Source organism: Salvelinus namaycush, chromosome 1, assembly GCF_016432855.1.
Source record: "Salvelinus namaycush isolate Seneca chromosome 1, SaNama_1.0, whole genome shotgun sequence".
Taxonomy (NCBI): Eukaryota; Metazoa; Chordata; class Actinopteri; order Salmoniformes; family Salmonidae; genus Salvelinus; species Salvelinus namaycush.
The window spans coordinates 64,927,561-64,954,744 of record NC_052307.1 but is presented as its reverse complement, the minus strand read 5'-3'; the positions used below and the strand labels follow the sequence as shown (position 1 = coordinate 64,954,744).

The window sequence follows — 27,184 nt, the reverse complement described above, 5'->3', positions numbered from 1 at the left end:
CCACGCCTCACCCCCTACGTAGTAATTTCACGAGAACATGAAGTACAATGTATCAACAAGGTAGATACAAAGTAACTATCAACATAACATCCGGTAGTTGGTGCATATGGTTGTAACGAATAGTTGTGAATCTTCACTTCCATTGCAGACCAGGACAAATAATGTACCCATTTCAAATATTGTAATGTTGCATAATTTTACAAACCACTGAGACCAGCCCAATAATGGACAAAAGGAGCCTAACCTTACTCCTTATAGTCCAAGGACCTTACATGTTCTGTTCAGAGGCGAATTGGCTCTGGCAGCAAAAACATCCAAATAATCCATCTAAAAGTGAGTTGATTGTCAATTGAGGTACGGTTCTATAAACATAAAGCTCATAAAGTTTCATATCACATCAAAATAATTTCACAAATCCAAAATATACACTTACTGTACACCGTTTTAACAGTTACAGCCAACAGTATTTTTTTGTGACAACACCTTTGTAGCATCCATCTTCCGTTGACACACAGGTGTTCTGAAACACAGATAGGTAATTAGCATAGTATGCCCCTCTGTCTTCTGTCTTTTTAGAATGGCGCTGGAGGGAATGGCAGCAGTTTTACAGGGCTCCGGAACAATTGGTCTTTTTTGAGCTGATCTTAATTAACTTTTTTTGTACATAATGTTTCCGCCATCATTTCCTATGACCATAAAAAGCTTTCGGACATCAGAACAGCGATCACTAACCTCGATTTGGATGAGGATTTCTACTTCAAAGAGTTGGAAGCCAAGGACATAATGCTCATCAGGACCAGGCCCAAATCCCTGACACTCGAAAAAGGAAGAGGCGGCGTTATAGAGGCCGGCTTGCGGGATACGATGAGACTACGTCAGCGAGTGGATAAACCGCGTCTACCCTCCATTCTTTTGGCGAACATGCAATCACTGGAGAATAAACTGGACGAGCTCCGTTTGAGACTACCCTATCAACGTGAACTGAAGAAGCTGGCACTAAGACTACCATCAACGAGCTGTATAGGGCCATAAGCCAACAAGAAAATGCTCAACCAGAGGTGGTGCTCCTAGTGGCCGGTGATTTTAATGCAGGAAAACTCAAAACCATTTTACCTAATTTCTACCAGCATGTCACCTGTACAACTTAAGGCGAAAACAACTTTAGATCACCTTTACTCCATACAAAGCTCTCCCTCGGCATCCATTTGGCAAATCTGACCATAACTCTATCCTCCTAATTCCTGTTTACAAGCCCCCCTCCCCCCAAAAAAACAGTAAGAAGCAGTGACAAACTCAATACGCAAGTGGTCCTAAACTACAGGACTGTTTTTCTAGCACAGACTGGAATATGTTCTGGGATTCAGCCGATGGCATTGAGGAGTTTACCACATCAGTCCCTGGCTTCATTAAAGTGTATCAACGACGACGTCCCCACAATGACCGTACGTACATATCCCAACCAGAAGCCATGGATTCCAGGCAACATCTGCACTAAGCTAAAGCTACCGCTTTCAAGGAGCAGGACACTATTCCGGACGCTTTTAAGAAATCCCGCTACACCCTCCAACGAACCACCAAACAGGCAACGCGTCAATACAGGACTAAGATCGAATCCTACTACACCAGCTCTGATGCCTGTCAGAGTGGCAGGGATTGCAAACTATCACGCATTACAAAGTGAAACCCAGCCGCAAGATGCCCAGTGACGTGAGCCAGACGAGCTAAATGCCTTCTATGCTCGCTTCGAGGCAAGCAACACTGAACCTAGCCCAATATTGGACTAAAGGAGCCTAACGTTACTCGTATTGGCTTTGGAATCCAAAACAGCCAAATACTCCATCTAAACGTGTATCGATTCTCAATTGTCAAACAGTTCTAGAAACATAAATCCTTCTACTTTCAAATCAAATTAAAATAATTTCACAAATCAAAATACACACTTACTGAACACTGTTTTAACCGGTTTTACCACCGTTGCAGCTAACAGTATTTTTCAGTGACAACACGTTTGTGGCGTCTGTCTTCCGTTTACGCACAGGTGTTTGGAGATGCAGATACTGTAGCTAATTATCACGGGTTGTCCACTTCCGTCGGTTTTCTGTAAACAAGCACTGTAACATGGAAACATAGCAGTGTGGGAACACTAACCCTATGAAGGTATGTATCAATTTAACCTTTTTATTCTTTCTCGCCGATATGAAACATGAGGTCGTTATGCTTCCGAAACCATACCGCAAGAGATGTGTATTAATGTTCAGACCGAGTGCCGTGGCTCTTAACAAAACTCCCCCCTACAGAAGACGCCTTCGTCCAATGACTGTGTAATGGAACTGAGAGTCATGATCAAGGGTTAGACTGAACCATGCATGAGAGCACCAGCTGTTCTGGATGACCGTGTGATCAGACACGCCGTAACCAATGTGAGTAAGACCTTTAAACAGGTTAACATTCACAAGGCCGCAGGGCCAGACGGATTACCAGGATGCGTATGGAGAGCATGCTCTGACCAGCTGGCAAGTGTCTTCACTGACATTTTCAACCTCTCCCTGACCCAGTCTGTAAAACCTACATGTTTCAAGTAGACCACCATAGTCCCTGTGCCGAAGAATGCCAAGGTAACCAGTCTAAATGACTATTGCCCCATAGCTGCCTCGCCTGGTTCAGCAAGTACTTCTCAGATAGAGTTCAGTATGTCAAATCGGAGGGCCTGTTGTCCGGACCTCTGGCAGTCTCTATGGGGGTGCCACAGAGTTCAATTCTCGGGCCGACTCTTTTCTCTGTATATATCAATGATGTCGCTCTTGCTGCTGGTGATTATCTGATCCACCTCTACGCAGACGACACCATTCTGTATACTTCTGACCCTTCTTTGGACACTGTGTTAACAAACCTCCAAACAAGCTTCAATGCCATACAACACTTCTTCCGTGGCCTCCAACTGCTCTTAACTGCAAGGAAAACTAAATGCATGCTCTTCAACCGATCGCTGCACCTACCCGCCCAACTAGCATCACTACTCTGAACGGTTCTGACTTAGAATATGTGGACAACTACACATATCTAGGTGTCTGGTTAGACTGTAAACTCTCCTTCCAGATTCACATTAAGCATCTCCAATCCAAAATGTAATCTAGAATCGGCTTCATATTTTGCAACAAAGCCTCCTTCACTTATGCCACTAAACTAATGTCGTAAAACTGACTATCCTACCAATCCTTGACTTCGGCGATGTAATTTACAAAATAGCCTCCAACACTCTACACAGCAAATTGGATGTAGTCTATCACAATGCCATCCGTTTTGTCACCAAAGCCCCATATACTACTCACCACTGCGACCTGTATGCTCTCATTGGCTGGCCCTCGCTTCATATTCGTTGCAAAACCCACTGGCTCCAGGCCATCTATAAGTCTTTGCTAAGTAAAGCCCTGCCTTATCTCAGCTCACTGGTCACCATAGCAACACCCACCCGTAGCACGCGCTCCAGCAGGTATATTTCACTGGTCATCCCCAAAGCCAACTCCACCTTTGGCCGCCTTTCCTTCCAGTTCTCTGCTGCCAATGACTGGAACTAATTGCAAAAATCACTGAAGCTGGAGTCTTATATCTTCCTCACTAACTGTAAGCATCAGTTGTCATAGCAGCTTACCGATCATTGCACCTGTACACAGCCCATCTGTAAATAGCCCACCTGACTACCTCATCCCCATATTGTTATTTATTTTTACTCTTTTGCAACCCAGTATCTCTACTTGCACATTATCATCTGCACATCTATCACTCCAGTGTTAATGCTAACTATTTCTCCACTATGGTCTATTTATTGCCTTACCTTCCTAATCTAACTACATTTGCACACAATGTATATAGATTTTTCTATTGTATTACTGACTGTACGTTTGTTTATCCCATGTGTAACTCTGTTGTTTTTGTCGCACTGCTTTGCTTTATCTTGGCCAGGTCGCAGTTGTAAATGAGAACTTGTTGTCAACTGGCCTACCTGGTTAAATAAAGGTGAAATAAAAAATAAAAATAGCACTCACATCTGTAGCCAAGAAATGTTTTGAAAGGCTGGTCATGGCTCACGTCAACACCATCACCCCAAACATCCACTCCCAATTTCCCCAACATATCCACAGATGACGCAATCTCTATTGCACTCCACACTGCCCTTTCCCACCTGGACAAAAATAATACCTACGTGAGAATGCTGTTCATTGACTACAGCTCAGCTTTAAATGCCATAGTGCCGTCATCACTAAGCTAAGGACCTTGGGACTGAACACCAACCTCTGCAACTGGATCCTGGACAACCTGATGGGATGCCCCCAGGTGGTGAGGTTAGGCAACAGCACATCCGCCACATCCCCAACACTGGTGCCCTTCAGGGGTGCAACCTATCATGGTCCAAACACACAAACGCAGTGGTGTAAAGTACTTAAGTAAAAATACTTTGAATTACTACTTAAATCTTTTTTGGGGGGTATCTGTACTTTACTATTTATATGTTTGACTATTTTTACTTCACTACATTCCTAAATTTACTCCATACATTTTCCCTGACATCCACTTGTTACATTTGAATGCTTAGCAGGAACAGAAAATGGTCCAATTCATGCACATATCAAGAGAACATCCCTGGTCATCCCTACTGCCTCTGATCTGGTGGACTCACTAAACACACATGCTTCATTTGGAAATGATGTCTGAGTGTTGGTGTACCCCTGGCTAATTGTAAATTTAAAAAAACAAGAAAATGGTGCAGTCTAGTTTGCTTAATATAAGGTATTTGAAATGATTTTTAATTTAACTTTTGATACTTAGTATATTTAAGTAATTACATTTACTTTTGATTTAAAAACTGTTAATGACAATTGGGTACTTTTTTGACCACTGCACATTCATAGAGGGCACAACACCTATTCCCCCTCAGAAGGCTGAAAAGATTTGGCATGGGCCCTCAGATCCTAAAAAGGTTATAAAGCTGCACCACTGAGAGCATCTTGACTGGCTGCATCACCGCTTGGGTATGGCAGCTGCTTGGCATCCGACCGCAAGGAGCTACAGAAGGTAGTGCGTACGACCGAGTACATCACTGGGGCAGGGCTCCCTGCCATCTAGGACCTCTATACCAGGCGGTGTCAGAGGAAGGCCCTAAAAATGGTCAAAGACTACAGCCCCCCAAGTGTCAAAGACTGTTCCATCTGCTACCGCACGGCAAGCGGAACCGCAGCACCAAGTCTGGGACCAAAAGGTTCCTGAACAGCTTCTACCCCCAGCCACAAGACTGCTGAACAGTTACTCAAATGGCTACCCGGACTATTTGCATCCCCCTTTTTTTGTTGCACTTACTCTCTTGCACTTCCTCTATGCACACACACTGGACTCTACCCACACACTTACACATACTACATGGACACGCCAACATTGCAAACGCTCACACACATGCATATTATTGATACCACATACACGCTCACATAGACACACATTCACACATGCTTCTGCTACTGTTTATTATCTATCCTGATTGCCTAGTCACGTTTACCCCTACCTACATGTACAATACCAGTCAAAAGTTTGGACACACCTACTCATTCAAGGGTTTTTATTTATTTGTACTATTTTCTACATTGTAGAATAATAGTGAAGACATCACAACTATGAAATAACACATATGGAGTCATGTGATAACAAAAAAATTGTTAAACCAATCAAAATATATTTTATATTAGAGATTCTTCAAAGTAGCCACCTTGATGACAGCTTTACACACTCTTGGCACTCTCTCAAACAGCTTCATGAGGTAGTCACCTGGAATGCATTTCAATTAACAGGTTTGCCTTGTTAAAAGTTAATTTGTGGAATTTCTTTCCTTCTTAATGCGTTTGAGCCAATAAATTGTGTCGTGACAAGGTAGGGGTGGTATACAGAAGATAGCCCTATTTGGAAAAAGACCAAGCCCATATTATGGCAATAACAGCTCAAATAAACAAAGAGAAACGACACTCCATCATTACTTTAAGACATGAAGGTCAGTCAATCTGGAAAATTTCAAGAACTTTTAAAGTTTCTTCAAGTGCAGTCGCAAAAACCACCAAGCGCTATGATAAAACTGGCTCTCATGAGGACCGCCATAGGAAAGTAAGACACAGAGTTACCTCTGCTGCAGAGGATACGTTCATTAGAGTTACCAGCTTCAGAAATTGCAGCCCAAATAAATGCTTCACAGAGTTCAAGTAACAGACACATCCTCAACATCAACTGTTCAGAGGAGACTGTGTGAATCAGGCCTTCATGGTCAAATTGCTGCAAAGAAACCAGTACTAAAGGACACCAATAAGAAGAAGAGACTTGCTTGGGCCAAGAAACATGAGCAATTAGACCGGTGTAAATCTGTCAGTTAGTGTGATGAGTCCAAATTTGAGATTTTTGGTTCCAACCGGCTGGTCTTTGTGAGAAGCAGAGTAGGTGAACGGATGATCTCCGGATGTGTGGTTCCCACCATGAAGCATGGAGTAAGTGGTTGATGGTGCTTTGCTGGTGACACCATCTGTGATATATTTAGAATTCAAGGCACACTTAACCAGCTTGGCAACTAGCATTCTGCAGCGATACGCCAACCCATATGTTTTGCGCATAGTGGGACTATCATTTGTTTTTCAACAGGACAATGACCCAACACACCTCCAGGCTGTGTAAGGGCTATTTGACCAAGGAGAGTGATGGAGTGCTGCATCAGATGACCTGGCATCCACAATCACCCGACCTCAACCCAATTGAGATGGTCTGGGATGAGTTAGACCGCAGAGTGAAGGGAAAGCAGCCAACAGGTGTTCAGCATATGTGGGAACTCCTTCAAGACTGTTGGTAAAGCATTCCAGGTGAAGCTGGTTGAGAGAATGCCAAAAGTGTGCAAAGCTGTCATCAAGGCAAAGTGTGGCTACTTTGAAGAATCTAAAATCTAAAACATATTTTGATTTGCTCGCTCAAGAAAGCCCTTGAATGAGTAGGTGTGTCCAAACTTTTGACTGGTACTGTATACATACTTACTCTACACACACACTCTACATATTACCTCAACTACCTCAAACCACTGCCATTGACTCGGGACCGGTACTCTTTGTATATAGCCTCGTCATTGTCATTTTATTGCGTTACTATATTATATTTAGAAAAAATCGTAGTTTTTAACTTTGTATTGTTGGGAAAGGACACGTAAGTAAGCATTTCATGTTAGGCTACACCTGCGCATGTGACAAATAAAATGTGATTTGTTTTCGTAAACAAGCGCTGTAAAATGCAAATATGGCCGTGTGGGAATCCTAACCCTATAAAAGGTGCGTAGTAATTTAACCTTTTAAAAAAGTATAATTATTTCTTGCTGATATGAAAGATACGTTCTTTATGTTTCAAAAACTGTACCGCAAGCAATACATTTCAGCGTTCAGAACGAGCGTCTGGGCTTTAACCAAAACTCCCCCGGCCAGAAGATACTATCGTCAATGGGAGCTAAAAGTAGTTAGCGTCTATGAATGGGTTACCTTGAGACAAGCATTACTTAGTTATCATAATTTATGAAACCAGTTGAATGACACACAGGCTAACCCCCATCCCATGAGATAGGAGAAAGGAGCACTAGGCAGGCATTATACGACCTTCAACCTGTTGTTCACATTCATAGATACTTGATCCAACTGACCTTGCTTATAAGTATTTTCGTTCATGCTGTCCCTCGCTGGAACCTGTATAAAAAGTCAAGAAATTTAAAAATCAGTAAAAAAAAGATAGAAATATGATTGATGGACTTGGACTATACTTTTTAAATTCAGCAATGGTGTTCTACAAGGATCATCTTAATCAAATCATGGCGACAGCACTGTAAAATGTAACATTAGCTCTCAACTTAAGCTAGTTTCTGTTTATAAAGGATTACGATGAGTGCACTGTATAATAATTGGGAGGATATGTCCTCTACCAAAAGATCTTGACCTTTTTGGGAGGTAGTTTACTTGCCCTGGGTTCAAGCCTTGATTCAGCTGTTCTCCCTCAATTACCATACATTTACAAAAATCAATGCACTACCACATCATTGGGAATTTTAGATGATTCTCAGTTCAGTATCAGCGAGCTAACAACTCCAAAAACAGACAATGGAGTGAGACATTCTATTTACCAGACCAATTACACTGTTTGCTGTTCCACAGTAGTCTGTTCAAGATGGTTCATTACGTAATGGAACATTCTCACCAGCAGAACATTCTAATTGGGATTGTTTTTTGCAGACAAGCTCTTTAAGCCAAATGGTAATCTCTCCTCTCGCCATTTTTACAATAGAACTACACAGAGTGTACAAAGCATTAGGAACACCTTTCCTAATATTGAGAGTTGCACTCCCCTTTGCCCTCAGGACAGCCTCAAAACACCGGGGCATGGAATCTACAAGGCGTCAAAAGCATTCTACAGGGATGCTGGCCCATGTTGACTCCAATGCTTCCCACAGTTGTGTCAAGTTGGCTGGATGTCCTTTGGGTGGTGGACCATTCTTTATACACATGGTAAACTGTTGTGTGTGAAAAAACCCAGCAGCATTGCAGTTCTTGACACACAAACTGGTGCGCATAGCACCTACTACCATACCCTGTTCAAAGGCACTTCAATCTTTTGTCTTGCCCATTCACCCTCTGAATGGCACACAATCCATGTCTCAAGGCTTAAAAATCCTTCAACGTGTCTCCTCTCCTTCCTCTACACTGATTGACGTGGATTTAACATTTTTTTTTATTTAACCTTTATTTACAAGTGACATCAATAAGGGATCATAGCTTTCACCTGGATTCACCTGGTCAGTCTGTCATGTTTTGTACACTCAGTGTATATGAATTAGCATAGGGGCGATAAACAGTTTACAAAAACTAGAAGCAGACATTTTTTCCTGCTCTTCTACTAGCCAACTTATCAGCAGAGGCTTGAAATCTATAAGACAGATGGTGCTAGTGATGCCAAATGTGCATTGTTTCCTTATGAGCTGCATCAGCCTGTTTACAGATTAGCCACTCTCTGGAACATCACCACCACATTTACATCTAAAATGCTAAAACGTACAAAAAACATAATTGGGAATACACTTCCCACAAGTGGGGTTCTGTTCATGTTGTGGTACTGTAACATTTTCTATAACCCCTATGGAACAGGATTCAAGAAGATCAGTTCAAACCATAGTCTTCCACTCGTGTGACTTAATCGACTAGAATCGATAGGATCTATGGAATGTGGTATTTGGCACGCCATATCTTTTTAGCTTCATATTGAATAACTTAATAAGCTATGGTGAGGAAAAGGACACTGAATACCAAAAGTGGGATTAACAGTGAAGTAAATACATATTTATTTGAATCATCACTTTAGTCAGCTCTGGGGATGAAACCTTTGTGGGACCAAACCAGAAGATTCTAGCTGAGTGTAGGGAATGTCAATGCATGTAGAGGGTGGAAAAACAACAATTGAAACCAAGATATCCAAGTACTTAAAAAAAAAGTTTATTGGTTTTTAAAACCCTTAAAAAAAAATCTCAACATCAGTGAGCACTTTCAATTAAAAAAGAAAGAAACTTTCCTGAAATGCTATAGCAACTTTATCAAATTACTGTACGGTCTGCTGTACACTAGATAACAACAAGACGGCATAAGGTATTTCTACAGGTCTAGATGAAGAAGAGGGTTAAAGGGACTTTATTCCAGGTCTGTTGAAGGTACAGCACAGGACTCAGCTGCCCCTGTGCACTTAAAGAACAGACAGGATTCGTCTTCATTTAAGTACAAACATCAGTGCTTATTTTCAATGGTTTCTGAAAGAAAAAACTATTTCACAGAGTTACATAAAAAAAGTAAAAACATCTAAATAAACAGTACAGATTCAAAACCTGAACATACAGAACAAATATTAATCTGAATTAGTAAACATCAAACAATGCAAGTAACTTGTGGGTCGCTATACCTTTCTGTTCAGATTGACAGGACCAATCCTGAATTACAGCAAAGTGGTTACAAATACTTTGTACAATAGAATTCTACAAACATGCACACATATCATTTAACATGGTGAAAGATTTATTTGAGAATATTTGTTAAAATGTTTCTTTAAATTGAGTTTCATATTCTAATGTATAAGAATGAAAAAAAAAGTATCTCATTGAGATTAATGTACATTGCTACACAAGACAATTAGCGTTCATATTTTTTTTATTGACACTTCTGTAAATAATTTCACGTAGTTAAGCTCTTTAAAAAAATATTTGGGGAGCTTCAATTGATGCATTTGTCCTAAAATAGGTGCCAAAGCCTTGGTTCATTAAATGTTTAGTGCAATAACGTGAACCTTCAAAGCTTGTTGAAATTTTAATCATGACATTTCAATGTCCATTGCAATGTTCTGGGCACAAAATCTGTCAGAGAAAGATAGCTATGCAACCTGGTAATATATAATACTTTTTTTTTTTAAATACCCATGCTATTTTCTCACTCGAAGCAGACATCTTCTGTAAAAAGCCAACCAATATAAATCTCAGAAAGCAAAAAAAAAAAAAAGCTTAGAGAAAAAAACCGCATTATCTGTACAAGAAAGGGCGCCAGCAGCCAAACACACAAGCACAGTTTAGCTGGCTCCTGATCCAAAATCACCAATATAGCATTTCAGAGGGTGCAGGTGCACAGAAGGAGTTTAAGTTATAACAATACAGTGTCAGAGCTTTCATATGTACAAACTGTGGGGTTCAAAATGAGAGGAACACTTACAACAGTCAACTGAATTAACCCCAATATTGTCCTGCTACATTGGTTTTTATAAACCAGAACAGTAGTGTGGTTTTCAGCATGTTTTCCAGTGCTACAGATCAGTTGCCAGTTTCACAATTTCCTCATATTATTTATTTTCAACCATCCCACCTGAAATAAGGACAATTCCAAATGGCCATATAAAAGGTATTTGACGGATGTCAGGCAAACAGGCAAATGCTGGGAATTTGTGGGTTCTTCAAAAAAAAAGAACTATTTAATGCTTTTTCTCTCTCACTAATTAGTTTTTCTTTGGTATGGATATAAGGCTCAGAAGATTAAACGCTCATAAAAACCATAGGATCTGGCCAATTAGCTATTCCCTTTATGAGTTGCATGCCTTATTCACACACTGTTCTTCACTATACTATAAGCTATTTACCACTAAATGCCTTTGTCTCCAGGTGAAACGCGTCCCTTCACTGTTAGAATAAAATGCAGTGCATTAATGAACTCAACAAGAACATTATTCAAGGGGAAGAAAATTACAATTTATACAAATGTTTATGTAATTCTGTATTACAGTATTCCTTAAAATGTTGTATTTTCTACTGGATCTAGACTAATGTAAGGGGAATAGCTTTCAATGTATGACAGTAAATTATGCACTTTAGTGCCTTTTTTATAGGAAGGACTTTGAATATCCAATTGCATAATATTTTTGAATTTACCATAGAAGGAAAATTATCAAATTTAATTTCATCTAAATTACTTCATATCCATCACATTTTTTTACTGAATGTATGTAACACATTTGAAACAAATAAAAAGAGAAGGGAAAAACAACATACATTTACATAAACCTGCAGTAACCTACTTTGACAGTAGCAGCCGCTTTGATAAGTAAAAAATGCATAGTTTTAAAATAAATCAGAACCAGGAAAGTAATTTTCCCCCAAATAGATACATGACTGAAACAGGGCAGGGTCATCTCCAGTCAATACACTTTGGTATAGGGGTGTCATAAGGTTAAATTCCTATTCATATATTCCTCCACTTCCTAACTTAAATCAATATATTTCTGTTAATTAAGATGATACCTGTTAAATAGTCACAAAGAACGTAAATAAAACAATCCCATCCAGTGCCCTACACAAGTCTTAAAAAACTCGATAGAGGTGAAAAAGGTAATCTTCTGCATTATACGTTTAAATACAACATTTAACTGTCTTTTGAGCTCCATCATAAAGTCCATTCCCTTTAGTTCTGCAGGCACTAAAGTGCAAGCTATCCCCATTACAGGTCTCTGATTGTTTTAAGTCTCATAAACCCATACTATTCCAAACAAAGCAATCCTTTCCTTTTGACACTGGGGAGCTCAACTACAGTAAGAATGTCAGCAGGGCAAAATGTGTGTGAAGCAAGTCTAAAAAATGACAACATTAACAGATAACATTTGTTGTTCTTCAGCTACCTGCTCTCAGTTTCGCTGTACTCAAAGTGCATTAACTACTGGGACATGAGAGGAAATTTGAAAAGGTGAAAAGCCATACATCAATCAACTTCAAATCTCGATTTCCTAGGCTACATTTTTTGTACCATGCACACTGGAATTTGAGTGGTCAATATCATATTTGTAAAGTTCTCATAACGTGTCAGCAAAACGGACAATCAGACATCTTCTGACAAGTTTAGTATACAGACAGTATATCTTCACCTTTAAATCTATAGTTTGAATAATATTCTGTAGTCACACAGATCCTTTTTCAAACAGCTGCCGTTTTCCTACTTGTAAAAATACAAATTCTGAGAAAATGGAACTAGTTTGCCTCAAGATCATTGCAGGCAATGTATGTTAAAAGGTCCAACGCAGCTGTTCTTATCTCAATATCAAATAATTTCTTTAAGTACCTTACTGTGATTTAATTGAAAACAATGGTCAAAAAGTAACAAAAATAGCTTCTTGGCGAAGAACGAATTTTGCTAGGATTGAGTGGGGAGGGGAAACCTAAAAACTAGTTGTTAATGGCAGAAGGTTTGGAACTCTTTCTTATTGGTCTATTAACTAAATGTACTGCCTGGTGATGTCACCATGCAGGCCAAAAATCTCACTAAAACAGGCTGAAATTTCAGGCGGTCTTTTCAAACAGCTCCTACACTAAAAGGGCAATATTTAATTTTCACAGTATTATTCCAACCTCAGTGTGGAAATATATAAAACATGGGTCTTTAAGTAGACCAATGATCATTTTTATTTACAGATTATGGGGGATTTTTTAAAACCATTGATTTGTCTTGCACCTGGAAGCACCTGCAATCCTTAAGAAGACTTGAAACCGGCAATGAGAAACATTAGTACCACTGCATGCTACTGCAAATGCCCTCTCAAGGTCATGTACTGTACATACAATAGCCTAGGTATCTCAACTCTTCATTGAGATGTACAGGGGCATATCAGGTGAACATACACCCCATTTAACATTCTTGCACAACAGTATGCTTCTAAAGCAGTTCCAAATGATTTGTCTGATAAAGTCCATCTTCAGATCTATCTCAATGGAAGTAAAACAATTTACAGAGGGAGGAACAGTTGCCAATTATTTGCCAAACATCTTGTTTTAGTCAAGAGCTCCTGAACAAAAATATTAACCAAAACGATAGTGTACAGATAGATGTTTGTAATCTTTAAGAGATCTCTTCATATCCTGTGTCCTTCTGAAAATGTAAAAATACTTGTTCTACTACTGTCTTGATTTAAATGCTCTTGAATGACTTGATGTCTAAAGAGGGAGAAATGGATGAGTCAGCACCAACGATGAGCTGTGAGAGAAAACCAGCATATTTGTAAGAGTGATCATTTATGTTCAGCCTGGCACTTACTGGACAAAAGTCATTGTTTCCAGAGTGTTGCAGTGTGCTATACAATGTCAATGTGAATAATTACAAAGATTATTTTTTTAAAACAATTTCACCCTCATGAAATAAAAGCAGAGCCCATATTAACCCATTAACCCGACCGTGGGCTGGTCTTTACTTTCCAGCCAATCAAATCCATTGGAATTCGCAGTCTCGCTGCAAATCTGCTGGAACAGCGGATCATTCTTCAGTTCCTCCAGTGTAGAGTCTTCATATTGTCCCTGCTGCTGATTGGGGTCAAACAGAAGGTTTGTGTCCAAATTGTTCAGGTCATTGATGCTACTGGAAAGATCTGAGGTCAGTCGAAAATCAGACCCCACAGCATTGAGTTCTGACACCTGTCTCACGAGCCGATTGCCAGGAGTAAGGCAGCCGTCTGCTAAGAGGTCTTTAACGGTGGTGCTGAAATCTAGCTGCTGCTGAAGTTTCTGGGCCAGCAGCATGGGCTGGCTCTGCTGATGCTGCTCTTCTCCAGTAGCTGATTGTGCTTGGCTGTCACCTGCTGAGAGACTCATCTGTTCGTTCCTAGAGTTCTTCATGAGGTAACCAGGCTTCTGAAACTCGTACGCATTCTGAGCGTTGGAAGTCATCAGAGTCTGGTGGTTGGCACTGCTGGGGAAGCTGGGCGTGGTCTCTAAGATCTGGGTGAGGTTCATGCGGGCTGTGTAGTTGGACGGGAGGTTGTTGATGCCCAGGCCCCGCACCGCGTCGTCACTGTCCCCATCCATCTTGCTCAGGAGCACGTTGGTGATCTTTTTGCTGTTGGTCTGGCCCTGCATTGGCAGCACCTCCGTCTGCATCATCACATTGACAGGCACAGACTGGCTCCTCTGTGCCATGCTGCTGACGTCCCCATGGCTGTTGGCGAAGATGTTGATCATCTCGGGGGTCACGGGGGAGGTGAAGGGGGACACCACTGTTCGGGGGATGTTCTGCAGGCCCTGGTTGCCACTCAGGTTTCGCTGTCGCACGGCAGGGCTCACACTACGACAGCGGAAGGTCCCGCCTGCTGAGGATGTGCTGGTGGCCTTGTTGTCCAGAGGGGCGGGCACAGCGAAGCCCTCCTGCTTGTTCAGGTTGGCCATACTGGCTGACTGCTGCTGCACCGGAGAGATGGGTGTCAGGCGGCCGTAGTGCCTCGTCTGAGACTGATAGGACTGGCCAGGGATGGCGAAGGCATGGGGCTTTCGGAAGTGGTCGTCAACCAGGTCCTGATAGCTGGGGAGGATACTGATGCCGTTGATGGAGTTCCCACCGCTGTTGTTGTAACCATTGTTCATCCACTCCAGTTTGGCCTTGTCTGGGTGAGTAGCCATGGGCCTCTGCATAGGCTTGACGGGGCTGCTGGAGACAATGCTGCCGTCGTGGTAGCCTGTAATGCTAGAGTTAATGGGAGTAAAGGCAAAGGGGTTCCTGCACTCCACAGGGCTGGGGGGCACGCTGCCGCTGCAGTTGGAGTGTGGAGTGCCGATGGGGGTGTGTCGGCTGCTCCCCAGGGCACTGTCCACCGGGGTGGTGGGGGCCATGCGGGAGCAGGGACTCTCCCGGGTCAAGCCCTGGCCTCCTCCCATCATCTCAGAGGTGGATGTGGGAGTTGGGGTAGGGGTGGGGGTGTGGACAGGGGTGGTGCTGCTGTGTACTGATTGGTAGTAAGGGGTCACTGTCTGGTTGGAGGACATCATGTTGCCCTGTATTATAGACTGATGACCTTGCACCGTCACATCAGCTCCGAAGGCCTGCAGACTGCTGTTGAGCTTCATCTGCTCCTCCATCTGCACCAGCTCCTCCACAATGCTGTCCTGGGTCATATCGTCATCATTGAAATGGAAGTAGTCCATGTCTGTCTGCATGGAGAGCTGGCTAGAGGCTGGGGCCTGGCACATCATGGCCAGGGGCTCCATGACCGGTGTGGATGCCTGCTTGTGGTCTGTGATCTGCTGGGCGTAGCCCTGCTGTTGCTTACCTCCCTCAAGCTGGCCCCCGACCCACATGGTGTTCCTTAGGTCACTCACAGCAGACTGCTCCAGTAGGGCAGAGCTGTTCGGCATGGATTGCATGTTACCCGTCATGTGCTGCTGGTGCTGAATTCGTGCATGACCAGCCGGGGCACTAACGTTGCCGATGCTGCTAGTGTCCATGGTGGTCGGAGTGTCTCTTCTCTGCACGGAGTTCTGTGGCTTGACAACAGTCTGGAAGCCTCTGGTTCCGATAGGGGAATCAGAGAGTGACAGGATTCGAGTTGGGACAGTGGAGTTCAGTTTCACAGTATTTTTACCAATGGCTGGTGCACTTTCAGGTCTGACCGGGGTTCCTGCCCTGGGGAGTTTCTTCACTCCTGCACCAATCCCATGTCTGTAACCATCGGAACCCCCATGAGGCTGCTGGGAGATGAAGACCCTTTTGACAGGCGTGGGATAAGACTCTAGGCCGACGCCTGGGCGCTTCCTGGGGCTCTTGGAGGCGATGAGTGATGTAGCAACAGTGCCACCATTGGGTGACAGAGTGGTGCTGGTATTCTGATTGGAGACCGTCAAATACAAAGTGCTTTCGTTATTGGTGTTATTATTGCTACCAGCTGTAGCTGCCACAGGGTTGTTGCTCAAATAGGACTTTACATTGCATTTGGTTCCAGCCATTGCCTCCAGTCCCAGGTAGCCTTTAGTGTGAGGCGTGGGCACACTGGCAGCCCTTGGTACAGCTCCTCCAGCCCTCTGGCCCCCTGCAGCTTCCTGAGTCATAGTAAGCCTGCTAGCACCCAGGGCCTTACTGCCCTCACTTATGGCTTCACCTTCCATCATCTTGATGTCGATGGTAGGGGTGGTGGTGGCCCGGCCTGACCTGGCTAAGGGGGACAGGATGGGGGCTGCAGAGCCACTCCTGGCCCGTGGGCTGGGTCTGCTCTCCTCCAGGGCTACAGTGCTGCCCATGCCAGCAGAGGCAGGCCTTAAGGTGGTGTTGGTTAGGGTGGTTGTAGTACTGCAGTTGGGTGCCAGGGATATGGTGGTCATCTTGACCACGTTGACAGAGCTGATGTGGGGTGTGGGCTGCATCACGGTCTTGATGGGGCTGTTGGTGATGAGCAGGGTGGGGGGCGAGCGCAGGGTGATGGCGCTGGTGGCTGAGGGTTTAGGCAGAATCTGGGCATACCGGTGCCGGGCAGAGCGGTCCCCCACAGGGCTGGCTGGGATATTCTGAGGGGTCTTGGGACACTTGACAGGCTGCATTGACTGGGTCACCACTTGGAAGTTGACAGGCAGAATCTTGCCCTCCGATGTTCCCACAGGACTGGGGGACATCAGCTGCCTGCTCCTTTGTACCTGCATTTACAGCAAAGCAAAACATGACATAAAAAAAGTATTAATAAGATGTAAAAGTATGCAACACCTTCATAACTCCAGTTATGAATAGCTTCTGTTGCATGTGATATAGGCAACACAAAGGTGTCGCTTGTATAGATGTGTAACAGGAACACTGCAAAGACAGTGGGATATATAGAGTAAGCTTAGACAAACAGAAGTAGAATACAAGCTTGGCTTACCGTGATGGGGCTGGGGACTGCAGCTACCATAATGCCAATGGTGGGATGTGGGGAGAGCAGGGCTGGGCTTCTACAGGTAATGGAGCCGACCCCAGGCGTGCCCCCGTCAGCCCGCCTGGGCTGAGCCTCTCCGGGGAGGGGGGAGTGCAGCATCTGCTCCTGCTGCTTCTTCTGGATCTTCCGCTGGAGCTGCTGCTTGGCATCGATGGAGGGAGAGGGCAGGGTCTTCACTTGGGACTGGAAGGAGTGGGCTTCAGCTGTTGGTGCGAATGCTGAGGATGGGAGTGGCGTTTTAACTCCTAAAGGGAGGAGACAGAGGAAGACAGAAACAGGTTAACACATATTTTGGGTAAACAAATTGTCACAGTCCTCCTAGGCAGAGCAGCTTCTATTTTGCAGAAAGCATAACTATCAGACTGGGCACACACTGGTTGAATCAATGTTGTTTCCACATCATTTCAATGAAATGACATCAAACCAATGTGGAATAGACGTTGAATTGACATCTGTAACTAATGGGATGGCTTTTAGGGACTGACAGGAGGTGGTATGTAAATGCACTATAGCAGGTCAATGAGAAGAATCTGCCACTAGATGGAAATCTTTCACTGTTCATCATACATGAGGCAGTGAAAGGAAAAGTGAAGTTTGACTATCAACACATACAGTGCATATGGACAGTATTCAGACCCCTTGACTTTTTTACGTTACAGCCTTATTCTAAAATGGCAAAGCAAAAACAGGTTTCTATACATTTTTCGAAAATGTATTAAAAATAAAAAACATACCTTATTTACATAAGTATTCAGACCCTTTGCTGAGACTCGAAATTGAGCTCAGGTGCATCCTGTTTCCATTGATCATCCTTGAGATGTTTCTACAACTTGATTGGAGTCAACCTGTGGTAAATTCAATTGATTGGACATGATTTGGAAAGGCACACACCGGTCTATATAAGGTCCCACAGTTGACAGTGCATGTCATAGCAAAAACCAAGCCATGAGGTCGAAGGAATTGTCCGTAGAGCTCCGAGACAGGATTGTGTCGAGGCACAGATCTGGGGTACTAAAACATGTCTGCCGCATTGAAGGTCCCCAAGAACACAGTGGCGTCCCACATTCTTAAATGGAAGCAGTTTGGAATCACCAAGACTCTTTATGGAGCTGGCCGCCAGGCCAAACTGAGCAATCGGTGGAGAAGGGCCTTGGTCAGGGAGGTGACCAAGAACCCGATGGTCACTGACAGAGCTCCAGAGTTCCTCTGTGGACAAGGGAGAACCTTCCAAGGAGGACAGCAATCTCTGCAGCACTCCAAAAATCAGGCCTTTATGTTACAGTGTCCAGACGGAAGCCACTCCTCAGGAAAGGGAACATGACATCCCGCCCTGAGTTTGCCAAAAGGCACCTAGACCATGAGAAAGACAATTCTCTGGTCTGATGAAACCAAGATTGAATTCTTTGGCCTGAGTGCCAAGCATCACGCCTGGAGGAAACTTGGCACCATCCCTACGGTGAAGCATGGTGGTGGCAGCATCTGTGGCAGCAGCTGTGGGGATGTTTTCAGCGGCAGGAACTGGGAGACTAGTCAGGATCGAGGGAAAAATGAACGGAGCAAAGCACAGAGAGAGATCCTTGATGAAAACCTGCTCCAGAGCGCTCAGGACCTCAGACTGGGCCGAAGGTTCACCTTCCAACAGGACAACGACCCTAAGCACACAGAAAAGACAACACAGGACTGGCTTTGGGACAAGTCTCTGAATGTCCTTGAGTGGCCCAGCCAGAGCCCGGACTTGAACCCAATCGAACATCTCTGGAGACCTGAAAATAGCTTTGCAGCGACGCTCCCCATCCAGCCTGACAGAGCTTGAGATGTGCAGAGAAGAAATGGGAGAAACTCCCCAAATACAGGTGTACCATCTTGTAACGTTCTACCCAAGAAGACTCAAGGCTCTAATAGCTGCCGAAAGGTGCTTCAACTTATGCAAATCAGTTTTTACATTTTTAATACATTTGCAAAAATACCTAAAAAAAAAACAGTTTTTGCTTAAGTCATTTTAAAAATAAGGCTGTAACAAAATATGGAAAAAGTCAAGGGTTCTGAATACTTTGCGAATGCACTGTATTGTATTGTCACCTGTTGGTGTACCAGTCATGACCGTGAGGGCTGCCACAGATTTGGTGCCGATGTAGTGGCTGTTGAGGAGGAAGCGAGCCAGGTCCTCCACAGCATCAAACTGGCAGCTCAGCACCTTCTGGGCCCACTCACACACCAGGCCACAGGCCGCAGAGCGCACCTCCTCCTCCGCACTGCACAGCTGACCTGAGGCCTCCAGCACCTCACACTGAAGCACAACATAGGCACATATACAGGTGTTAAGAATTATAGTTGTATATATCCCTGTATTACTTTTAGTTCAATATGAAGCCTCAAAATGTGGTCCTTTTCTTAACACGTTACATTAAATAAAGTTATGTTATGTTGGACTAAAGTTAGGCAAACATTTCTTATTTATTTTCTTAAATCTATTTAAATAAGGTAAAGACCTTGAGAGGAAGGCAGACAGACAACTTACCCCGTCCCCTGTTTTATGTAAATCCAGGTTGGGTAAAGATGGCATGTGGACAAAGGCTTTCTTCCTCAGTCCACTATAGCAGTATGTGAGCAGAGGTTAAGGTCAAAAACACTGAACTGTCAAACATTTCAGAGTTAATTTATGGATTTGCTCAGATGTGTTGGTTGTTTGTCTGTAAAGAGCAGGGCTTCAGGGACCATTCTAGACATAAGAGACTGGGATTTCCCCACAGGATAGGGTAACAAACGTACCTCAGGGCAGAAGGTCAGCTGTCAGTCAGACAGATCTGAGGAAGAGCCTTGTCACCCGAAGCTGAGACAGCTATCTCCCAGCCAGCATCAGTCACTAGTCACTCCACTACTAATCCCTCGGCCCCTCAGGCCTCTCACACTCCCACTGAACCTTCTCTTCCCCCTCCAACCTTTGGCGCTGTGACCAACTCCACTGCCAAAATAAGTCACTGTGGATTTGTGGTGAGAGCTAGCCTTTTATCAGATGCTGGTGTGTGAGAGTGACAGCAGGTGCTCCCTGCTGAACACTTGCATACACTTAGGTGTCTCACACAACCAGGCAAAGAGCTATTCAGAGTTATAGCACAGTTATGAATGAATGACTTACTTTCTCTCACACAAAACATATAATAAAATAGACAAATAGGTCAAAGACTGTGACCTTGAATTAACTTGTACCTTCGTAGAGTGTGTATTACATTTGGAAACAGAAAACAGTTAATTTAAAAAGGGGAGATGTAGATTACTAAGCAAGCCACAGCTCAAGATGTTCTGATTTGAGTTTCAGTTGCTATTGCAACCGCCATATAAAAACAAAGTCTATTTCAGAAAGACTCTGCATTGAAAATAAAAACTGCATGCATATGCAAGTATTTTATACTATTCTATTTTCCAACTCCACCTAAACAAAATAAGAATGAAGTCACTTGTCACTTTACTAATTTAACGGACGCTAATCTCATTGGAGACTGTAGCTTTGCCAAGTCTAGAGTCGTGATCTCATGGAAAATACATTTCACAAATTGTTTCCTGAAGGTCAAGAACACAGTGATTCCCCTAAGTGTCTCTGTCCTACTATACTGCTCTCCAGGCAGAGGACGCTTTATTTGATTTAATTTCAGTTCTATATTTAGAGGCTCCATGAACTGAGACAACAGATGTTCTGCGACCAGAGTCCAGAGAGGCCAGATTGTTCGCTACAAACCATTCCAGTGAAGGATATTTTGATTTGCCTCTCATGCCAAGTCGACGTGCCTTCATGTTTGGAAATACATTTTTCATGATCTTTCCAAAGTCCGCCGCACTCAGTGGGTGGTAGCAGAGATTGTCACAATAGCTCCTGAAACAAACAAACCAGACAGAGACAGACAGACATTAAACAAGGCATTGGAAATCTCAGTAAAACCAAATAAACTGTTAAATAAAGACAATCATATCAAAACAGTGACATCTGGGTGAAGACGTTCCCAAAGAAATCTGAAACATTATTAGTACTTTCATTTGCAGTGAATGAGGACGTCAAACTGAGTGTTACGTAACAGTCACATAGCATTTCAGACTTTCCGTTCTAGTGTTACCAACACATGGTGCACATCTTTTCCCATGCTTTCTGCATCTATTTATATTGGTGCTTTGGCTGGCAGTATGCAGATCCTTTATAGCTAGCAGTGTATGGTAAAGGTTTATTTATTTAGTAACAGCCAAATGTTATGTACTTTCATAACATGTATCTCATGTCATAAAATAAAACGGCCATACAAATGTGTACCTTGTTCTTGTGAAACCTCTTAGAAGTCAAGTACTCATGGAAATCAAAAGTAAATCCATTTTTCCCCACCTGGTATGGAATTGAACCTATCAGATATTCCAAACTCCCTAAAAAACCTGTACACAGTGCTATCAATATGTTTCTAAATTGTTGTGGTGTCCCTTTCCAGAACATCAAAACAAGACAGATTTTTGTTAGTATTTAACAGTGCTATTGATTTGAAAATTACCCGGGCTGGGCAAAATCCCCTTAGATTCACACTTCCCTATGTCCCCTTTCTCAGTCAGATACCCACTTGTACTCGTCATAGACCTCCTGTTTGGGCAGAGAGGTTTCTGGGTGTTCCTCTAGGTGATTGCGGATCCAGTTGAATGCGTGCATCTGCTGAGTGCGGCTTGATGACATGGAGCTCTGATCACTGCTAGAGAAAGCAGGAGAAAATGTTTTTTTTGTGATTGTATTGTAAATAACCTGACTGTCGGATCTACCTTTCCCACCCCATTTTTCAAACCCAACCAACACACATCACCCCCATGTCTCTGTGTTGTAAGTGAGAGAGGTTTATGTACCATGACAGTTCTCCAGGACTGGCAGACCCTCTCTCAGTCCTGATGGGCATCGTGTGGAGTGTTGGGGTGGAGGTGTTGAGGTGATGAGGATTAGATGTGGAGAACAAGTAGGAATTGATCATTGTATGATATTGACAACATCAATGAGCAGCGTGTGTGTGTGTTTGTGTGTCACCTGATCCTAAACTAACTTCAAGCCACTGCCCCTGGACACTTGGGGAGATGTGAGAGGATTGGATAAGTTCAAACAATATGGGGAAATTCCTCTTAGCCCATCAGAAGTAAAGCTATTACAGTATTCCTTAGGCCTAATACATATCCAATCATCTCAGATCTACACACATTCCTAGGGAGTAGGGGTTTGGGTCGATTTGGAATTAAGCGTGCGTATATATATATATATATGTTACAGACCAAATATACATTAGAGAGAAGACAAGACAAATCTACATATTTTGCTAAAAGGTAAAACCGTGAAGGGTTGAGGAAAGATGTTATTAATAAGTTATTAAGTAAGGACTTTCAATGAGAACACACACAGGAGCTAGTCAAGTGGGAAGTCAATATCAAATCAATGATTTTTTTTTTTTTTTTTAAATGCCAAAGATTATTTTCTATTAAAAAGAGAATATTTGAACACACATCTAACTGGTAGTCCTAAGTGGGAAATCAATATCAAATTAATGCAATGATAAAAATTTAAAAAACAGCCAAAGCTTATTTGCGCTCTAAGGGAGAGAGTTTAGCATAAACGAGCACATAACCACAGTCCAAGCTAATGTTATTTTTATTTATTTTTTAAAATATTTTTTTCTCCCATTTTCTCCCCAATTTTTCGTGGTATCCAATCGCTAGTAATTACTATCTTGTCTCATCGCTACAACTCCCGTACGGGCTCGGGAGAGACGAAGGTTGAAAGCCATGCGTCCTCCGAAGCACAACCCAACCAAGCCGCACTGCTTCTTAACACAGCGCGCCTCCAACCCGGAAGCCAGCCGCACCAATGTGTCGGAGGAAACACCGTGTACCTGGCCCCCTTGGTTTAGCGCGCACTGCGCCCGGCCCGCCACAGGAGTCGCTGGAGCGCGATGAGACAAGGATATCCCTACCGGCCAAACCCTCCCTAACCCGGACGACGCTATGCCAATTGTGCGTCGCCCCACGGACCTCCCGGTCGCGGCCGGCTGCGACAGAGCCTGGGCGCGAACCCAGAGACTCTGGTGGCGCAGTTAGCACTGCGATGCAGTGCCCTAGACCACTGCGCCACCCGGGAGGCCCAGTCCAAGCTAATGTTGACAAGCATTGTAGTAGATGTGGGGATGGGATAGGGTGCAGAACATCTATATTATGCTACTAGGCTAATGGATAATGGGGTAGATGAACAACAGGCTAAGTCATGTGCAAATGGCGTGGAATTACATGCAGACATGACACAAAACAAATGTTGTTCAATCAAATGAAAGAATGATCAATTACCTTTTTTCACTGTTGCTGGGACCAGAAGGCAACTTAAGGTAGAGGTAGAGTTTCTCGATGTCTGTAAACGTCTCCACATCTTGCTGTAAAAGCGGCGCACAGGGAAGAAGAGGGATTTAATAACAAACATGTTAATATTTTTTTCAAGTGCAAAAAAAAAAGTTATGTTCTGTCATCCCTGTGAGTAGTAGGTGAGTAGTAGTGTTCATGGTAGTGTCTTTATCACTCCACTGACTTAACGTGCTCTACTGATGTCTCTCAGACCAAACATGAGAAAATAAATGCTTCTTTTCATTCTCATTACTACAATAATCCACCAAGATACGTTCCACAAAGGCTGACAGGTTGCCTTCTACTCCAGCTTGAAGAGCATGAATAATACAGAAACGTTTCCCATTTAAAATGATCCATTCTTAGTCTACTCTCCACTGAGTGAAGTCAGGTGCTCTCATCGTTTCTGATGTAGTAACAAAGAAAGCTAAGTGTTTAGTTGTACAATGTAGGACTTGTTGAGGCACCATCAGTGTAAAAATGTTAATTAAACAGTTATGAAATGTAAGACACAGACTCTTCAGTTCCAGTGAAACGTAAAACAACAATTTCAAACAGCCCCTTTAGTTCGGTTGGACTAGTTTGAACATTATCTGCACCCGGGAGCGCACGAAACAAATGTTTTTGTCCAATAAACAAATTACTTACATGGACACGTGTTTTCGTTTAGGTGTTTTAGTTCATTTGACATTTGGCAATGTGAAACCAACTGGACCAAATACATTGTAACAAATAATCAAACTTATTCGAACTATAGTTCAAAACTGTATGAAAAACGCCCTAAAAGACAACAATGTTCAGGAACAAATACCCCCCCCACACAAGACAACAAAAACATGGATGATCCTGCAAATGAGATTAGGGATGTAAAGGAGAGATTACAAAATCCGGGAAGAGAGGGAAAGGGGTGGAAATTGTCAGAGAGAACCACTGATCTTGATGAGGTCTCGTTCAGAAGGATCCTGGATGCATCCTGATAAACAGTGCTCGAGCTAAGATCAATGTGGACAAGTGTCAGGATAAACAAAATTACACAAAAACCTTCAACCTCTTGGATTCTGAATGTTTCTAAAACTTGTGTGTGCAGTAAATACCACAGGGTGTTAAAGATCAACACAGGGGGTCCTCATCCCTGCCACAATGACAAAAGCCATGAGGAAATCTCTTAATGAGATCAAACAAATGTTTCCAACAAGGGGACAGGGTTAGTGTGTGTGTGTGTGTGTGTGTGTGTGTGTGTGTGTGTGGTTTGCACAGAGCTCCTAAGGATGTTCACACACTTGGTCCCTTTCAGCAACAACAACAAATTCAGTGCAGTGTGAACACCAACAGGAACTGAGAAACCTCAAAAGAGACCATCTTAAAAGGTGGTCTGAGTTCGGTTCGCTAGAATTCCAACTGTCCGGTTCCCTTTTTTAGGGCAATGTCAACACTAAACTTCCCAGGTTCCCTTATCATTATTCCCGCACCACACACTAGACTACTGCAACACTGTTTCCCCGGCCATAAATCCTCACATTGGTGCCACAAAGAGAAGATGGTGATGTGCAGGTTCGAAAATACGTATGCCGTTTTTGGATATTGGATACTGTTTTGGGATATTGATTTTAGCGCTTGTCAAGGATGCACAGAAATACCAAAATATGTGTGGAGTTTTTAGTTCAGATTATTTGTTTGAAATGTGATCTATAAGCTAAGAGAGCTTCATAACTCAATTGTGTGGTTTGAATAGTGAGAAGACATCATGAGACATATGATATCTGTTATTTTAAAGAGGACTATATGTGAAAAACCCTTAACAGATGACCTTGAAGGAACATAAGGATAAATATGAGGTGATGGAGCCCTGCAATATCCAGAGGGGGTTGTTGCAGCTACCATGGGACAGTGTTATAACTTTAACAAACACTGATACCTGCTAACCTAACAAACAGACAGAGTCTTTGGGGGTGGAAAAAAATGCATTTTAAAGTTCATTACTTTCTATTTCTTTTTAAACAGTTATTTGCGGTTAGTCAAATAATGCTGGAGGCAGACTTTTCCATGTGAATTCAGATGATTGGGTTGTCACACAGACGCCTTAGACTTGGGTAGCTGGGCTACAGCCCTATGACATGTTTTACAACACATCAACAAACATTAACTGAGAAAATTGTTTCAGTATTTGGAAGCTGTTTCACTGAGTGACTTTGGAAGGCATGCCAAACAGTCCCCATCAAAACAGAGGAGATGAGGTAGCCTAAATCTGGTATTTTCAGGGTTTTGGGGTGGGGGCAGAGGGTCTGGCACGTGCAGCACTGGGTCGCACAGATGTCGTGACAGAGGGGCTTTGGGGCTGTGTCACGCCATGATCTGATCTCCACTGCTCAGTGACCACCTCCACTCCCCGCCTGGGCAGTGCACTAGCAGCACTACAACAGCAAGTGGCCACACGTACTTATCTGTGGCATAACTTACAACAGTAAACAAACAAGCACTGGATCACGCTTGCACTCTTACTCACTGTCGGTTTCTCGCTTAAACCTCCCTCTCAAATCACACAGACACAAGCTTTGAAACGTGCTGGCACACACACACACACACACACTTAAATCCCTGTGGATTGATAGGGAATTTAAACATTTTATGGTTGAGAGGGAGGAGGCAAAAGGAATGGCAAATAAGTCTGCCTGCACAACCGATTGGCAAATGTATTGCCAATTGAGAAATCATGTGACTAAACTGAATAAAAAGAACAAGAAACTACACTATGAAACAATGATAAAGAATGATAGTAAAAAGCTTTGGATCCATAATAAATACAACACACACACACACACACACCTAAGCTCAGCTGTGAAACACATTGGCTATTACACAGATGCAAAAAATAAACAAAGCACAATCTGTATCTCACCCTCTCTCTACCCCAGTACTACGATGGATAATGCCAGTTGAGCCCAACCCAGTTCAGTGTTTGGGGGATGGCTGGGCCCAGAGCTACAAACAGGAAACAGCCCTCTCCAACACGCTGCTTCAAAGGGAATAGGGAAGATGATAGGGCGGGGCAGGGGTGATTTAAATTCTGCTGGAGTAGAAGGCGGCAGACGAGAGACTTTGGCTCGAGGCACAACTCTCCAACACGGAGCGGGAGGGCCCTGCAGGGGGAGGAGCAGGCTCACACATCATGTTCTGGATTCTTGATGAGCTGCGCACCGTAGTGGAGCTTTTGCACCAAAATAAAAAAACACCCTCATCTGAAGGGTGCCTCTGTCTACTACACAATATTCACTGTTTAAAAACAGTAACCAACATGTGGTACGATTGTTTTCTCTAGCACCTAATTGTTTTCTTTTTTACAAAAACAATTCAGAGGCAAACACTTAAATGAATAACGTTTATTTAATATGAAGCTGTGAGTGCAATGCACTATTATTTCAAGACCGATTGATGGACCACGACGACAACATCTAAAAGCAGAAGGGATACAGACAGTCCCATGGCATTTCAATGATCCAACCAACCCCCCATAGAG

At 43.1% G+C, this 27,184-nt stretch overlaps 1 protein-coding gene across 1 annotated transcript; it reads right to left on the bottom strand.

The window, feature by feature from the left end:
* Window positions 1-9,514: 9,514 nt before the first annotated feature.
* LOC120047354 (DNA-binding protein RFX7-like) lies at window positions 9,515-21,982 on the bottom strand. The gene is made up of 6 exons (XM_038992881.1): window positions 21,870-21,982; window positions 21,029-21,145; window positions 19,796-19,880; window positions 19,357-19,564; window positions 17,224-17,522; window positions 9,515-17,002 (listed from the first exon to the last, which is right to left on the bottom strand). The coding sequence occupies exons 1-6, from the start codon at window positions 21,977-21,979 to the stop codon at window positions 13,769-13,771; spliced, it is 4,053 nt and encodes a 1,350-aa protein (XP_038848809.1). The 5' UTR covers window positions 21,980-21,982; the 3' UTR covers window positions 9,515-13,768.
* Window positions 21,983-27,184: the final 5,202 nt, after the last annotated feature.